This window comes from Capricornis sumatraensis, chromosome 9 (genome assembly GCF_032405125.1).
Source record: "Capricornis sumatraensis isolate serow.1 chromosome 9, serow.2, whole genome shotgun sequence".
Taxonomy (NCBI): Eukaryota; Metazoa; Chordata; class Mammalia; order Artiodactyla; family Bovidae; genus Capricornis; species Capricornis sumatraensis.
Genome location: NC_091077.1, coordinates 61,464,043 through 61,481,833, shown reverse-complemented (window position 1 = coordinate 61,481,833; position 17,791 = coordinate 61,464,043). Strand labels below are relative to the sequence as shown.

The 17,791-nt window shown below is 51.7% G+C and overlaps 1 protein-coding gene across 2 annotated transcripts in view; it reads right to left on the bottom strand.

Moving 5' to 3' along the window:
- NDST1 (N-deacetylase and N-sulfotransferase 1) overlaps positions 1 to 13,797 on the bottom strand; it is a 50,825-nt gene extending 37,028 nt beyond the window's left edge. For both annotated transcript variants that reach the window (XM_068979692.1, XM_068979693.1), the window contains exons 1-3: positions 13,285 to 13,797; positions 4,175 to 4,669; positions 1,243 to 1,330 (exon numbers count right to left, since the gene is read on the bottom strand). In XM_068979692.1, coding sequence (XP_068835793.1) covers positions 1,243 to 1,330; positions 4,175 to 4,669; positions 13,285 to 13,797 — 1,096 coding nt within the window. The remainder of the gene's footprint in view (positions 1 to 1,242; positions 1,331 to 4,174; positions 4,670 to 13,284) is intronic.
- Positions 13,798 to 17,791: the final 3,994 nt, after the last annotated feature.

Genomic DNA, 17,791 nt, shown 5'->3' with positions numbered 1-17,791 from the left:
CCAGCAATCCCAGTTCTGGGCACATATTCAGAGAAAACCATAATTTGACAAGATACATGCACCATAATGTTCGCTGCAGCATTATTTACAACAGCCAAGACAAGGAAACCACCTAAATGTCCACCCATAGGGGAATGGATAAAGAGGCGGCACATATAGTAGCTCAAACGGTAAAGAATCTGCCTGCAATGCAGGAAACCCAAGTTCAATTCCTGGGTCAGGAAGATCCTCTGGAGAAGGGAATGGCAATCCATTCCAGTATTCTTACCTGGAGAATGCCACGGACAGAGGAGCCTGGCGGGCACAGTCCATGGGATCGCAAAGAGTCGGATACGACTGAGCAACTGACAGTACCTACTACTCACCCATTAAAAAGAATGAAATAATGCCATTTGCAGCTACATGGATACTACAGATTATCATACTGAATAAGCCAAAGTAAATATCATATCTCATAAGCGGAATCTGATTTCTAAAAAATGATACAAATGAACTTAGTCACAAAACAGAAACAGTTACAGATACGGAAAACAAACTTATGGTTACCAAAGAAGGGGGAGGGATAATCAGCAGTATGGGATTAACATGTACACACGACCATAAATGAGAGAGCGAGCCAACGAGGACCCGCCGTACAGCACAGGGAACTCTCCTCGATATTCTGGGATAACCTATATGAGGAAAGAATCTAAAAATGAATGGATACGTATATATGTATAACTGAATCACTTTTCTGTACACCTGAAACTAATACAACATTGTAAATCAACTATACATCAATAAAATTTTAAAAAGAAAGAAAGAAAATAAACTCATGACAGTGCTCATCTCTGGGGTGGGTACAATTATAGTGCCTTTTCACTTTCTCTGCTATATATTTCTGTAATGTTCTTAAAATTCAACCAATTCCTTTGTAAGGCAGAAGTAGTACAAAGAATATTAAAGGTGGGAGTGAGACAGACAAGAGGGAGAAGATGCCCACCCCCAGGACAGCAGAGCCTGAGGGCTGGGGATGAACTGGGGGCTGTCGTCACATCACTGCTACCCCCAAATGCCCTCTACCTGGGGCTGTGACTGCTCTGTGGGCTGTGTGGATCTGGGAGAGGCCACAGGGGTCAGGTCAAATGTGACCCTCAGTGGGTCCATGCACTCTCCTGTTGTCCCCACGGCACTGCACTCCGAGGGTCTGGATGCTGAGGGCCCGTGGAAGTTGTGAGTAGGGGCAGAGCCAGGCCCACTTACCTGTGTGGAAGAATTTCCCTGAGTAGCCCAGGTTGAAAGTGAAGTTTGGGATGTGTGTCCGTAGTTCGTTCTGTGTATCAAACAGGGCCTAGGATAGGCAGAGTGGGGACAGTGGGGTGAGAGGAAGCCAGGAGCTCCTGCTCCTCCCATGAGGGCCCACATCAAGGGTCTGGCTCCAACAGGACCAGCTACAAAGGCTGCAGGGCCCAGGGAAAAATAAGAATAGGGATGTTTGCACAAAAATTGTTAAAAATGTCAGGAAGGCAACACCAGAGGATCACCTTGTGTGGGCGTCTTCAAAGCATGGGGCCCTGTGTGACCGTGCAGGCCCCGTTCCCACGAAGCCGGCCTGTGCCACCACCTCCACCAGGCCTCCAGCCAGACAAGGCCTAGACCCTAAGCCTGGTACTGCTGTGTCCTTGAGAAAGTTTAGCAACTTCTCCAGGCCTCAGTTTCCCTAGGTGTGAAATGGGGATAACAACAGCTCTCTCATGGGACTCTTAAATGAGATACTACATGTAAAACAGCCTGGCATTTTGGCAAATGATGAAAAATGGTGGCATCGCCACGCCTGCAGTCACTGCCACTGTGAGCCTCGCGTCTCCATCTGCCAAATGAGGGGGATTTCACCTCACTGGTGACTAAAAGGCTGATATCAAAGGACCACAACTTTTCCAAAGAGGTACTGTGTGTCCAGCAATGCAGCGTTTCCATGCACGGCACACCCAGTGCTTTGCATGTCAGCGAAGGGATGCTGACCCTTGTCAAACAAACAGTTGTCCTCTGGAGTAGGGACTCAAAAAATCCCTACCAGGCATGATGTGCAAGGCTGCTGGGAAACCTGCAAGAGCCTGCTATCAGAACACTTTGCAAATGAAAGTCCTGTCTCTCCTGGGGCCATGCACTACCTCATGGATAGCCATTCCCTAGCTGTGTTGCCTTGGGCCAGTCACTTCACCTTTCTGAATCTTAGTGTCTGCCTCTGTAAAACGGGATTTAAAACAATACCCATCTCACAAAGTTGCTGTGAGGATCAGATGAGGCAACACACAGAAAGGGCTGAACACAGAGCCTGGCGCTTGCCAAGCCTTGAATAAAAGCTGCTGTTGGTATTACTTAAGTTGTACTGGACAGCCCGTACTGTACAAGTTAATGAGGCAACATTCATGTTTCTGAAAGAAAAGCTCAGTTGTCGCCAGTGCTTGGGACTGAAGAAAAAAAATTTTTTAAGCTGTCCATTCTGACTCAAAAAAGGATGCTTAAGGCAAATGGGACCCGGCTGCTGGAGGGCTCGGCAGTCTCCACTGAGCTGCGTGCATGGAAGAAGGCATCTCTGTTGGTACTCTTCTACAGAAACAGCTCCAAACTGCTAGCACTCTTCTCACTCTAAAAATGGGGAAAATAAGAACCAAGAAGCCAAGTCTGGGGTTCATGGGAGACACAGTGAATCTGGCAGCCTGATTTCCTTCTGGGGCCAACCTTGGACCTCTCAAGGACTCATCCTGGACAGGGAGCAAAGACCTAAGTTGCAGAGGAGAGAGCAAGGCTGGGCCACCGGAAGAATGACCTAGGTAGAAAAGAGAGTAATCTACTTTGTGGGAGGTGGGTTGTGGCATTGTATGAAGCTTCAGCTGGAAGGCTCACGAGGAGTTGTCACAAAACTTTCTTCCAACAGAGGAGCCCTTGAGGAGGTGAAATCTCAGAAGCAAAAGTAAAAAAGCAATACTGCCCTGTCCTAAAAGTGGGGCAGAGGGCTCAGAGCCTGGCACCTGCACACACACCCCACCCCCACCCCAGCCATCCAGGGCCCTCCCACCCACCCCATCTTGTCATTTCACTGCTGAGGCTCAGACAAAGGAAGGGGTGTACTCAGGTTACCCACTTAGGGGCAGACTGGGACTTGAACCCAGGTCTTGACTCCCCAGACACTGCCTGCTCCCCAACAGCCTCTGCTCTGCTCTTCTCCTCTGGAGGTGTAAGGAGGAGCAGAGAGTTCACTCTGGACCAAGGAAGAGTCCACACATCCCCCTGCCCCTCACCCCGGGGGCCCTGCCCACTATGGCCCTTTCAGGACCTACAGAGAACCCCAACACAACACCCACGGGAGGAAAGCATTCCTGTAAAGTCTCTTTCACTCCTCCTAACATCAAAAAAAAAAGTCTTGGTTTGGTGCTAATACATTTCTAACTCTCACTAATCTCACATAAGAGAGGACAGGCGGTCAGTAGGCAGCAGGACTTCGCTAGAATTTAATCCCCTGTTTTGTTTTCACTGGATCTACTGTTATGGCTGCCCTCTATTTATGGCATGTGATACTGATTTCCCCATTTACACAAGTGATGTTGTTCCCTTTGCATATAACCCTGAGTAAAACCGTGAGTAGATGGAAGCTGTCTTTTAGAGAATGCTTAATGGTCTTAATTTGTGGGTGTCTCTTTTACAGTGAAACGTGTAAAATTTCATGGCTTGCAAAACGCTTTTACATATAGTTAGTTAAGTTAGATAAACATTTTTTGAATTAAATACATGCCTTCCACCATCTATACAGAGCTCAGTTAAAGTATGCCTTGTGTATAATTTAAGCTCTAATTCTTGTTTTATGAGTTCTGGAGGAGCTTTGATACTGACATACACGTTTTTGAGAGTTAAAACTCATGTCTGGATTAAGAGGTAGGTAAACAACTCTGCACAGCTCCCATCTCTCAGTAGTTATGTTCCTGAGCCCCACATATCCAGAAGCAAAATTCCTCTATATTCAGTACTTCAAATAATTTTAAATGGCAACCTGCTGCGAAGAAGACAATAGAACCAAATGGCCAAGGGAGGGGGACAGACAGCATAAAGGAGGTACAGAGAGCAAAGTCACAGTGGGGACAGCAGACGCTGATGGTGGTGAGGCGTCCCCGGCCCCCGCTGGCACCGCCAGCCATACCTTCACGTCCTCCACCTTCATGCGTGTGCCCTCCTTGCCCACGAAGATGTCATCGATGTCCACCAGGATGTAGCGGTCCAGAGGCAGCGAGAGGCGCTTGCCCGTGAGGAAGGCCACGGCGTCGACGAAGACGAGTTTGTGCAGCCAGAAGTTGAGGTTGTTCCCAAAAAGGACACGCTGGATGCCGTCGTGCAGGCCCAGGTCCTGGACCACCGTGGCGTGCAGCGCGGCGTGCAGCCCGGCGTCCGCGCCCAGGTGCGGGATGGACTCAGACGAGCGCGTCTTGGCCAGCAGCACCGGCTCGTAAGTGGAGTGGTTCGACTGGAACACAGTCCAGTCCTCGCCGGGCAGCACGCCCTTCTCCACCTCACTGGGCCGGGTCACGTAGAGCAGCGGGGACTTGGGGTTGATGCTGCAGTCCTTCAGGCCCAGGTTCGAGTGCAGGAACAGGGGGAAACCTTTGAGCTGCGCGCTCAGCAGGCTATTCTCATTGGCCTGCAGCAGGGAGGGGAGGAGAGGGGAGGGGGAAGACAGCCATCAGATCCACAGCCCCCCGGGACCATGGAATCTCAGGTGTAATACTGAGATGGGCAGAGAACAGTAATGTCAGCAGTACCCGCTCTCATTCCCAGAGGCCTCATCACACTCCTGAGCCTGTGTGAATGTAGCACACCCCACTCCGCCCATCTCAGTACTACACCAGCTAACACACAGGACGGCTTCCCAAAGCCAGGAGCCAGGCTCGCGTACTTCACATGAAGGGGCCCTGTAATCCTCCCAGCAGCCCCACGATGGAGGCATCTCCGTTATGCAGACAAGGAGGCCAGGTCCGGAAAGGCTGGGTAACCTGTCCAGAATCACACATGGGAAAGCTAGCAGTGGAGCGCACGGATTCTGCCACCAGTCTGCCTGACCTTGAGCAAGTTATGTAACCTCCTCACGCCTCAGTTTCCTCTGCTATAAAACATGGCCAAGAATGGCAGCAAGTCCCTCAGGGCTGGTGGAGGAGGGTGAGCATTAAGCCTGGCAAAGTGATCAGAACAGGGCTGGCGGCATCACCATCGCTCCTTCAGTCCTCACATCAGCCTCTGTCACCCCGCTTCACAGGCAAGGACACCGAGGCTCTGAGCGCGGTGCTGTCCTGGGTCACACAGTGGTCAGGACGAGCCACACCGCACAGCCAGATGGCTGACCCCAGAGCCCGCCCACCTGACCACCAGGTTCCCTGCCTGGGCTTTCCAAGCTGGCTTCTGCTACACCATCTTTCCTTCAGGAGAAAGCCTGGGCGAATGCCCACGGAGAAGAGATCAGAGCGCAGGAGACTGCTGGGGGTACAGAAGGAGATACTCCGCTGCAAAGTGCTCCCAACCCCTAGACGCCCCAGCACTCCCGAGGCCACGCCCCGCAGGAGTCCAGCTCCCTGTGCCTCTGTCTCCTCCCAGGATCCACCGCTGCCAGCTCTCTGGGCACCTTCAGACAGTACCCACAGCACCCTCTCCTTCCTCCTCCCTAGACCCACAGCCCCTGCCCCTTGTCCTTCACCCTCCCAGTCACCTTCCTCTGGTTGTAGTACAATCTGTCTTTGTCCCTGTGCCAGCTCCTTTGCGTCTTCTTGGCCTGACAAACTCCTGCTCATCCTTCAAAACCCAATGCATCTGCCCTCTTCTCATCCCTGGGACCATATTAAAGCCTCAGCTGCAGCACCATCTGTTCAGAGTCTCTCTGCCAGTCTGCGCCCTCTCAAGGGCAGGGATGATGTCATTTCCACCTTGGATCCCTGGTGCCAGCACAGGCTTGACACCCAGTGGGAGAAAAGGCATATTTGATGAGCAACTGAATTTTTAAAAAGAACAGACAGATCCCAAATACCTGGCACATGACAGCAGTTCATTACACATTTCATTTGTTTAACCCACAATTATTCACTATTCCAGGCACTGTGTTAAGTAACAGGCATGTGGTGAGAAAACAGACACTGCTCCTGCCCTTATGAACTATAAAGGCAAGCAGAGAAGAGAGAAATCAAAATAGCAGAAATACACATAAAATGTCAGTGTGGCACAACTACACAGAAGAGGTTCAGAGCTATAGAAGAGTAGGTAACTGAGCATAGTCAGCTAGCTCAAGAGAGGCTTCGCTAGGAAACGCACTTCTGAACTAAGATTTAAAGAATGAGCAAGTGTCAACTAGGGCAGAGGTGGGAGCCAAGTTCAAAGAACAGCAAGTGCAAAGGTCCTGAGATTGGAGAGAGTGCGGCACAGTCAAGGAACACGGAAAGGCCAGCAGAGTAATCAACAGGGAGAAGAGGCAGAAAGGTCAGCTGGGGCCAGACCTGCAGGACCCTGGAGGCTGGAAGTGGCACTGGGAAGCCACCAGACGCCACCGATGGGATCCAAACAGAGGGATGACAGGTTCCTATTTGCATTTTAAAGGTCCATCTGACCACTGTGTGAGGAATGAGTGCGGTGGGACAAAGCAAGAGTGGACAAAGGGTGCCAAATGGTTGGAGGGGGAGGCAGGGTGGTGCGCTGGGCCATGCTGGAGAGCTGGCCTGTGAGCGCCATGCAAGGACACTTGAGAGGGCCGAGCCTTGTGCCAGGGCACCTTTCAGTAATAACCTCCACGCACAAGTGCTTTTCTGTAAGGCTCTGGAGGGCCCTGGCCTCACAAGCTGAGGTAAGGGGCCTGTGTTCCACTCTCCACACACCAGGAACACGTGCCAACTCCCCACCCTTGTGTTGAGAGTCCCAAACTGAGAGGCCCCTCCCCCAGCCCCAGAGTCCCCAAGACTACTAAGCTAGCACCGGGGACAAAGGCAGTGGGGGCGAGCGACATCTCAGACCCTGTCCATCACCTGCTGTGGCCGGGGAGGCCACAGTGGACCACAGGCACTGGGATATCCCATTTCAAAGCCCCGATCCTGAACTGACTGCCAGGTGCTGGCAGCTCAGGCAGCTGGCCTGCTGGGACGCAGCAAGGAAGGGAGAAAGCCAAGTCACTGACTGTCACCCCAACCTGCAGTGAAAGCAAATGTCTGGGAAGGGAAGGGAAAGTAACCATAAGCATAGCAGGGACTGAATCCCCACTGTGAGCCTCGCCCCAAGGGAGAGGAATCCCTCCTGTTCTTCAGCACTGGGGACCCACACAGGAGACACCAAGTCTTCCAGTGGGGTCATCAGGCAGAGAAAGGAACAGCCCTGACCCGGGAATGGGGAGGCCTAGTACATGGCACCCCACTCCAGTACTCTTGCCTGGAAAATCCCATGGACGGAGGAGCCTGGTGGGCTTCAGTCCATGGGGTCGCGAAGAGTCGCTTTTCTCTTTCACGCATTGGAGAAGGACATGGCAATACTCCAGTATTCTTGCCTGGAGAATCCCAGGGACAGGGGAGCCTGGTGGGCTGCCATCTATGGGGTCACACAGAGTCGGACACAACTGAAGCGACTTAGCAGCAGCAGCAGCAGCACAGACTGAGAGTAACTGGTTGCATGACCTTGGAAACCTCAGGGTGCTACTTCCCAAGGCACTACTTCTTTTTTTTTTTTTCATTGAATTTTTATTTTTACTTTATTTTACTTTACAATACTGTATTGGTTTTGCCATACATTGACATGAATCCACCACGGGTGTACATGCGATCCCAAACATGAACCCCCCTCCCACCTCCCTCCCCATAACATCCCTCTGGGTCATCCCCGTGCACCAGCCCCAAGCATGCTGTATCCTGCATCGGACATAGACTGGTGATTCGATTCTTACATGATAGTATACATGTTTCAATGCCAAGGCACTACTTCTTAGGGCCTCAGGTCTTACAGCCATTGGTCAGTTTGCTCCTAAAAGTGGGCTAAAAGAGCTGAGTGTGGTGGCTGAATCTTGGCTCAGATTTACGAGCTGTGTCAGTCTAGACAGCCATGTTACTTTTGGAGCCTCAATTCCTCACCTGAAAACAAAGTACTCACTTCACAAGACCTATGAGAATTATATATGATAAAGCACTAGAGCATTTAGGTCTGACCTAAATCAAAGCCCTTCTGATTATTCAGTGGAGTTGATGAATAGATTCAAGGGATTAGATCTGGTAGACAGAATGCCTGAAGAACTATGGACAGAGGTTTGTAACACTGTACAGGAGGTACTGACCAAAACCATACCTAAGAAAAAGAAATGCAAGAAGGCAAAGTGGTTGTCTGAGGAGGCCTTACAAATAGCTGAGAAAAGAAGAGAAGAGAAAGGAAAGGAGAAAGGAAAAGATATACTCAACTGAATGCAAAGTTCCAGAGAATAGCAAGGAGAGATAAGAAAGCCTTCATAAGTGAACAATGCAAAGAAATAGAGGAAAACAACAAAAAGACTAGAGATCTCAAGAAAATTGGAGATACCAAGGGAACATTTCATGGAAAGATGGGCACAATAAAGGACAAAAACAGCAAGGACCTAACAGAAGCAGAAGAGATGAAAAAGAGGGGGCAAGAATACACAGAGAAACTGTACAAAAAAGGTCTTAATGACCCAAATAACCACGATGGTGTGATCACTTACCTAGAGCCAGATATCCTGGAATGTGAAGTCAGGTGGGTCTTATGAAACTCACTATGAACAAAGCTAGTGGAGGTGATGGAATTCCAGCTGAGCTATTTCAAATCCTAAAAGATGATACTGTTAAAGTGCTGCACTCAATATGTCAGCAAATTTGGAAGACTCAGCAGTGGCCACAGGACTGGAAAAGGTCAGTTTTCATTCCAATCCCAAAGAAGGGCAACGCCAAAGAATGTTCAAATTACCACACAATTGCACATTTCACATGCTAGCAAGATTATGCTCAAAATTCTTCAAGATAGACTTCAGCAGTATGTGAACCAAGAATTTTCAGGTGTTCAAGCTGGATCCAAAAAAGACAGAGGAACCAGAGATCAAATTGCCAACATCTGTTGGATCTTAGAAAAAGCAAGGGAATTAAAAAAAAAAAAAATCTACTTCTGCTTTATTGACTATGCTAAAGCCTTTGACTGTGTGGATCACAACAAACTGTGGAAAATTCTTAAAATGATGGGAATACCAGACCACCTTTCCTGCCTCCTGAGAAACCTGTAGGCAGGACAAGAATCAACAGAACTGAACATGGAACAATGGACTGGCTCAAAACTGGGAAAGGAGTACGTCAAGGTTGTATACTGTCACTCTGCTTATTTCACTTGTAAGCAGAGTAGTACATCCTGTGAAAAGCCGGCCTAGATGACTCACAAGCTGGAATCAAGACTGCCAGGAGAAACATCAACAACCTCAGATATGCAGATGATACCAGTTTAATGGCAGAAAGCGAAGAGGAAGTCAAGAGCCTCTTGATGAAAGTAAAAGAGAAGAGTGAAAAAGCTGGCTTAAAACTCAACATTCAAAAAACTAACATCACGGCATCCATCCCATCACTTCATGGGAAATAGATAGGGAAAAAGTAGAAACAGTGACAGACTTTATTTTCTTGGGCTCCCAAATCACTGGGGATGGGGACAGCAGCCAGGAGATTAAAAGACGCTTGCTCCGTGGAAATAAGGCTATGATAAATCTAGGCATGGTATTCAAAAGCACAGACATTACTTAGCCAACAAAGGTCCGTCTAGTCAAAGCTATGGTTTTTCCAGTAGTCATGTATGGATGTGAGTGTTGGATCATAAAGAGAGCTGAACGCTGAAGAATTCATGCTTTTGAACTGTGGTGCTGGGGAAGACTCTTGAGAGTCCCTTGGACTGCAAGAAAATCAAACCAGTCAATGTTAAAGGTAATCAACCCTGATTATTCATTGGAAGGACTGACGCTTAGGTTGAAGCTCCAACACTTTGGCCATCTGATGGGAAGAGCTGACTCTTTGGAAAAGACCCTGATGCTGGAAAAGATTGAGGGCAGGAGGAGAAGGGGGTGACAGAGGATGAGATGATTGAATGGCGTCACCGATTCAATGGACATGAGTTTGAGCAATCTCTGGGAGATGGTGAATGACAGGGAAGCCTGGAATGCTAAGTGCTGCAGTCCATAGGGTCATAAAAAGTTGGACATGACTGAGCAACTGAACAACAAGGCCTGCAGGGCAATAAGCTGAGGGTGTGGCACAGAGTAAGTGTACAAACAGGGCTTCCCAGGTGGCACTAGTGGCAAAGACTCCAGTTGCCAATGTAGGGGTTTGATCCCTGGGTCTGGAAGGTCCCCTGGAGGAGCACGCGGCAACCCACTATAGTCTTCTTACCTGGAGAATCCCCATGGACAGAGGAGCCTGGCAGGCTACAGTCCATGGGGTCGCAAAGAGTCAGACACGACTGAGGTAACTCACACACACACACACACAAGTGTGCACAGAAAGCATTAGTGGCCCTTGTCAGGCCTCTGTCAGGATGTGCTCAACCTGGGGGAACCTGGAGCTGCCAGGCTCAGCCAGGAAACAGGGCTACTGATGAAGACCGACTCTGCCCTCAGGGACTTCAGGGGCACATGTTGGCTGAGCCACAGGACAGAGAGCCACCCCCAGGTGTGTGTGCTGAGTAAGATGACAAGGCAAGCCAGCTGCCATTTCCTGGGTGGCTCTGGCCACCAAGCACTGTGCTAGTGCTTTCTGTCCACTGTCCTGTCTTCAATGTGGCACAACAAAGGCGGGTGCTGTGACTGGCTCCATTTCATAGACCAGCTGAATGTCCTGCCCAAGGTCACTCTGTCTATAACTGACAGAAAGAGCTGACCCACAGTCTGGACTCTCCAGCCCCTGCTCTCACACTGACCAGGCAGTCCAGTGCTGTGGGCATTGGAAAGTGAGCGCTTCCAGACCCCTGGAGTCCCAACCCCCGACCTGCAGCACATGTTTCTTGCAGAAGAGCAGAAACACGCAGCTTGACCACCAGATGGCTCCAGTCAGAATGGAAAGTCACCGGCCCCTGATGAAAACCAAGGAGGGGGTCTTGTCTTACACAGTAGGGTGGAAAGAGCATGGAGAACTGGAATGACCACAGGCCCCACAGGAGACTCAGCATACCCCTGCCCCTCCCTGGGCCAAATGTTCACCTTCTGTATAGCAAGGGACCAGGGCCTGAGAGGATCCCAGCTCTGTTGTACCCACTGCGCCCAATGACCAGAGTCCACTGACTGGTCCCCAGAAACCAGGGGAGCTCTGGGCACTGGGCGTGGCCTCTGGTGCAAATGCTACTAAATACGTGGTTTTCAATGCTCCTGGACCCATCCCAGTGTTGGGAATAAAGTCTGTGGAACCAGATCACCTAGGTTCAAATCCTACACCTATGCTCATTAGAGGTGTTGAGTGTGGGGACACTGCTTTGCCCCTCCGTGCCTCAGTTTCCTTCTCTCTCAAATCAAGATGACGTCCACCTGGTTTGGAGGATGGTCTATGAGTGTCAAATGTGTTAGTTCACATAAAGTGCATAAGATGTGTGTGGCTGTGCTTGAGCACTCAGTAGCTGTCAGCCACGCCGACCTTTCTCAGGCCTGGGGCTCTGCATCGAGCATAATGAAGCTCATGTCAGGAAAGGGAACAGAGTCCAGGAGCAAAGGGAAAGCAGACAATGCAGCCGTCTGACGCTACGCCACTGCCCAGCCATAAACCAGGCCAGCATTCCCCAGATGCTGAGACATGAAATAAAGGGTTTTGTCATCAAGCCAGCTGGGGAACAAAGCTCACCAGGTTGGTCCACTGCAGGACTTCTAAGGGCCTTCAATTTCTCGGCCCACAAAACCTTTTCTAGTGGCAGAGCATCCTACTCCATTAGTGTGTGAAAGAATACACCATGAAACACCCTCATCTAGACCAGTCCTCCCAGCACAGGGCACAGGACCAGGGCGCGGCTGTGCCACCAATGCCTGGGCACGAACGAGCAGCCACCGGTGCACACAGGCTACTTCTGACCCATCTCCTGCTCCTCTCTCCACTCACGCCACACAAGGGCTGACCTTGGGACTTGTGTGTTTACTGTCTCCTCTGCCTGGAAGGCCCTTTGCACAGAGTCATGGGCTCCTCTCACGCCCTTCCAGTCACTTAATCAAAGAAAACGTCTCTGGCCAGTCTATCAAAACCAGCATCACTGCCCATATCCATCATCCACGTGCCCTTTCCTGCTTATTTTTTTTTTTACTTATCACCACCTGCCACATGGTATGTTTATTTGCCCACTGTCTAGTCACCCACCCCACCCATTGCACAGAAATGTAAGCAGCACAACCGCAGGGACTTTGCACACTTCGATCACCACTGTGTTCCCAGTGCCCACCGAAGAACTTAAACATGCTAGGCACTCCGAAAATATTTGCTGAATGGAGGAACAAACACCCCCAAGCACCCAGCTAATCCCAGTCACCCACCTTGCAGTTCAGGGTTCTCTGGCCAGAGCCTCTGGGTCTCCTGTCCTGTTATCCCCAACCTCCTCCCCAAGGACAGCTTCTCCATGACAATTTCAGAAAGGACCGTGGTCCCAGCAGTTGCTCCGGGTACCCCACCAAGCCCAGAGCAGCTCACCTGTCCTCTGGGATTTCTTTCCCTTCCTTCTTCCAATGCAAAATGGCTCTGGTTCAAGGGGTGCATGAACTCCATATACCCCTCCACAGCCAAGAGGAAAGGGTATAGGACCCAGAGTCCCAACCATCTGAGTCTGGGCTCAGAGGCTGGCTCTCTCACTTACAGGCAGCATGGCCTCCTGTAACCTAACTTTACCCTCCTGAGCTTTGGTTTGCCCATCTGCAAAACAGGGACATAGCCCCGCCCTTGGGAGAACTGCCGTGACAGGTTCTGAATGACCCAGCAGAGCACATGCTCTTCTCCTTTGCACCCATCCCTAGGGCCACTCTTAAGAATGGGCCAGCAGCATGCAAGGCCTGTGTAAGGCAGGCAAGGCTCCTAATAAAGCTAATACTTAAAAGGCCCTATCAGACACAGGGCACCATGTACCCCAAGCACCTTACCTACACTTACCCGCTCACCCTTCACGACCAACAAGCTGGGAGGAGGTGCTGTCATTACACCCACTGTACAGGTGGGAAAGTCAGGAACTCAGCCAGCGAGTGTGGGATGAGAATCGAGCTCGGCTGGAGCCCCTCACTGCTCGGACCTGCTCCCCGCGTACCTTGAAGAAGCCAATGATGCCCACGCCGTAGGCCACGCAGTACTTGTCCAGCAGCTCCCGGTTCCAGGCATCCAGGTTGACGTACTTAAGGATGTTCTCATAGATGATGAGGGCGAAGCGGCCGCGGCCCTTGTCGGTGAGTGTGGGCATGTCACCCTTGCCCGGTGCAATCTCCGTGCGGTACTTGAAGCGGCTGGACTCCAGGATGGCCACCACCTCCTGGCCCAGCTGCGAGTAGAGGCTCTCCACGAACACCAGCACCAACGGGTCCGTGCGGGAAGGGGTGGCTGCCTGGATGGGCTTGAGCGGCAGCAGGCGGCTGGGGGCCACGGGAGGAGGGTCCCCACAGTCAGGCTCGGGGGCGTCTGCGGAGGGCTCCAGGCCCCGCTTCCAGCCATAAAGGTAGTAGGCCGAGACAAAAACGCTGAACAGGCAGAAGGCGAACAGCAGGAAAAGGACGGCCTGCGGGGACACGTGCCGACACAACCTGCGGAGGCGCGCCAGGGCGGGCATCCTGGCCCCCGAGACCGTGGCCACCAGGGCCCCGGCCTGCCCCAAGGCCCCACGCAGGAGGAGACGCCCGAGTTGTCCACCGGCCAAGAGATTCACAGAGACTCAGTGAGTGAGGCCCGCAGTGGGCAGGGGAGAGGAGGATCCGGGCCCTGGCCCTTCCTCCCAGCCAGGGGCACAGTCCACGGCTGGTTGCGCTCCTTCCTTCCTCCGCACCCCTTTATGTCACCATGGCAAACCCCCACGTGGTCCTGTGCACAGCAGAAGTGCCCCAGGGCGTCAGGGCCTCCTGGGGGTGCTGGGCAGCGTGCAGTAGGATGCTGGACAGGCCTGGGGGCGCCGCATGCCGCTCACTCAGTGGGGCCCCCGGGGCCAAGGCTGTGGAGAGAGAAGGAGAATCAGAAGGTGGAAAGCCAGAGTGTGGGCCCTGGGGGGCTCCACTGACTGTGGACCCACAGGACCTGATCTAGGCCGGCCCGAGTTCAACTACTGCTGCTCGACCTGGGTGCATGCTTTGGGGCAAGCTTCTTCATCTCTCTGAGCCTCAGTCTCTCCATGTGTTAACTACAGTACCTGCCTCACCAGAGGCTGGGAGGTTTCGTCCCATGATACATACATCACGCTGAGCAGTTACCTGCATGTGGTGTCTACAGTGATAGATGCTGTTTATCATGATTACCAGAGTCCAAGACTGCACCAAGAAGACTCCAGAAGCAGGAAGAATGAAGTGGGACAATAAGCGTTCTCAAGGCCTGGCAGCTAGAGGTGGAATTCTAACTCACGACCCAATGCCGCGTTCCCCCACTCCCTTACCCGCGTGCTTCCCACCCATTTCTCTCTCGGAATGCGCCCAGCAGTGCCATCTCACAGATTAAAGCCTAAGGCTCAGACTAGGATTCGGACTTAGGCTGTGAGGCATCAGCGGCTTGGCTGTGCTAGAAGGCCCTCTCAAGCATCAGCGATCTCACGTGTGAAATCACCAGGCCTGCTGCACCGGGCTGGGGCCGAGGGTGACTGAGGAAACCTACGGGAGGAGGACGGCGTAAGCCACACGTAAGAAACGGCAGCTGTCGCTATCTGCCCCAAATACAACAGGCATCTCTCATCCTCAGGGCACAAGCCCACAGTGGCATACACCAGCCCAGCACAGCACGCGACCAAACCCCCTGCCTTGAGGATCCCAAGCTCGCCCAACATCCTCACCCAAACAGCAACCCGACCACGGCGCTCTAGTCTCCCTTAAACCTGAGTGGAGGTAGCTGCTGAAAACTGGCAGGAGAGCTCCCCTGCAGGATGGGAGGGTAGGAGGTGTGAGGGACTGGGCTGGCGCAGCCAGGAGGGGAATGTGAGTCTCAGACCCAGAGGCAGGGATGAAGATCCTCAAACCCGCTCCCAGCCCCCAGACCACATGGTCTGCTCAGCGTGAGTACAGTCTACCAGAGACCCTACAGCTGTACTTCTAGGAACTCATCCTAGAGGTAGTAATTGCAGAAGTGTGCAAAGATTTCCCCACAAGAAAACGAATTCCCGTTCTGTATAATAGCACAGAGTGTTGTTTATAATAGCAAATGCCCAACAATAGGGGGCTGTCTTTAGCAATTATAATGCAAGCATGTGATGGAATCCTAGGCAGCCATTTACAGTATGCTGAAGGAAGACATTAACTGACACAGAAATATAATTACCATATATACTGTTAAAGTAGAAAACATCTTTGTAAGACCATACTGTCTTTTGTGAAAAATTTTACGCGTAAGCCAGAAACTGGTACTAAATCCAAAAATCAAAACAAAAAACAGTAACAATTATCTCTGACTTTTCTTTTCCTTTGTTTCCTACATTTTGTATAATAATCATTTGTTATCTTGTGAATAGGTGAAAACAAATATTTTTAAAAGATGTGCTCAGCAAAGAGGCAGGGGTATGAAATGAGGACGTGTCTTAGCCGCTGGGTCTGCTCCCAGTTCTGCCATAACGTGCTGTGTGGCCTCAGGCACACTCTGCCCCTTTCTGGGCTTCTCGTCGGTCAGCGAGGGGCCTGGGCCAGATGATGTCTGGGGACTCTTCCACCTCTGATATTCTACAGTTCAGTCTCTTACTATGTACCAGCATCAGAGGGAACCCAACGCAGCCAAGAAAACCGGCACCCATGATGCAGGGAGTGCGGCAGTGGGAGGAGGGAGGGTATCTGAGAGAACTGAGGGGCACTTAATCTCCCTGGGGAGGAAGGGGGAGGATCAAGGAAGGCTCCTTGAAGGAAGTGGTGCCTGAACTGGCCAGAAAGCCAAGCAAGGGTTGGCCCAGGGTAGGGAGAGAGAGGGATGCATAGCACAGCGCAGGCGTAAGGGAACAGGCAGAGCTTTCCAGGGAGTCCCTGCAATTCCAGCTGAGGGCAGGGCAAGGCGGGACAGGCTTCCCAGGTGCGGCCGAGAGAGCTGGGGCGACTGGCCCAGCTTATTCCTGGGGTGTACCCAAGTCCCGTTCCCCTTTGACAAGGGCAGCCCTCTGCCCTGCGGCCACAGCGAGCCCCACCCCTTGGCCCAGGGCCAGGACAGGAGCACAGTGGGTGGGGAGGCACCTGCCTACTCAGGCCATCTAACCCCACTGCCCCTGCTGGCCTGGGTGCTCTGGTCACCGGCCTTCAGCCTGTTGCATTAACAGCCTTTCAACATGTGTGCTAATGACACAACCAGCAGTCTCAGGCGTCTTGGGGTCACCGACCCCTGTGGGAATCAGACATTTCCCTATTTTTAAAAAAATGCACATACACTGGGAAACGTAACAATTTCATAGTCCAAACCCAGTGCCTCCAACTCCCTAAAGCCCTAGGTCAATAGAGCCTAAAGGTTACACGGGCAGACTAGAGCTAGGCAGCTTCGTTCAAACCTGAGCCCTACCACCTAGCAATTGTGTAATCTTGGGCAAATTCTTTAAGTGCCCCCAGTTTCCTAATCTGTAAAACTGGAAAACTTGACGTACTTTCCGAAGTTGTGAAAATTAAATGAGTGGATACATAGGAAGTGTCATGCCTGGCACACAACCCTGAGGAAAGCCCAGCTGCTGTTTCGATGTATTCCTATTTAGCGTACTCATAACGTGGGTAACACCTGAGCCCACAAAGCACCGTCAAGCTCTGGGCACTCTCTAAGTCTCTAACGGCCCTTGGAATCCCAAATCCCCACTTTCAGAAGCCATGCCTTGCTGGGGAACTGGATGGATGAGCAGAGGCCATATAGAAGCCAGAAGGCTAGAGAGAAGGCCATGCAAAGCTCAAGCCCAAGAGAGGGTAAAGAGGGAAAGAGAGTGACCAACTAGCCCCTGGCCCCAGAGAAGGCCGGGTAGCTGGCAAATCGTGGACCACCATCGAGCTGGCCACGGGGACCTCCAGTGCCGCCCCTACTGCAACCCCTCAAGGGCCCAGCACCAGCCATTCAAGGCCCTCCATACCTGCCTGAATTCCTGCACCCCTGTGGCTCAAGGCATGCCAAACAAAGGTTTCAAACTTCCGTGGAGCCGCGCAGGCCTCAAGGACATCTGGGGGCTAAGGCCTCAACACTTCCCTCCCGCCCTGGGCCTGCCTGGGCCTTGCCGACATCACCAGCCATCTTCCTAAACTCCAGCCTCGCCCAACCAGTCACCAGTCTTGGTCATGCATCTAAGCCTTTGTTGATGAAGTTCCCATTGCTTGGAATGTCTTCCCCTACCCCTTGGGACACTTACTCATCCTTCAAGACCCCAGTTCCAATATCATCATGTCTCTGAAGTCATCTCCACCCACCAACCCCTTTCCTGCCCCCACATCCCATTCCTCGGGCTCCTGCCCCATCCTACTCTATAGCACAGAAGCTGAGAACCAGGACCCTCCAGCCAAAACAGGATGCAAAATTCTTTGACAGCATTCTTCTTTGAGACTAGCTATCAGCATCTTAAAATCAGGAGATTTCATATAAAAGTCAGAACTCACAACTTCTTGGAGAAGGAAATGGCAACCCACTCC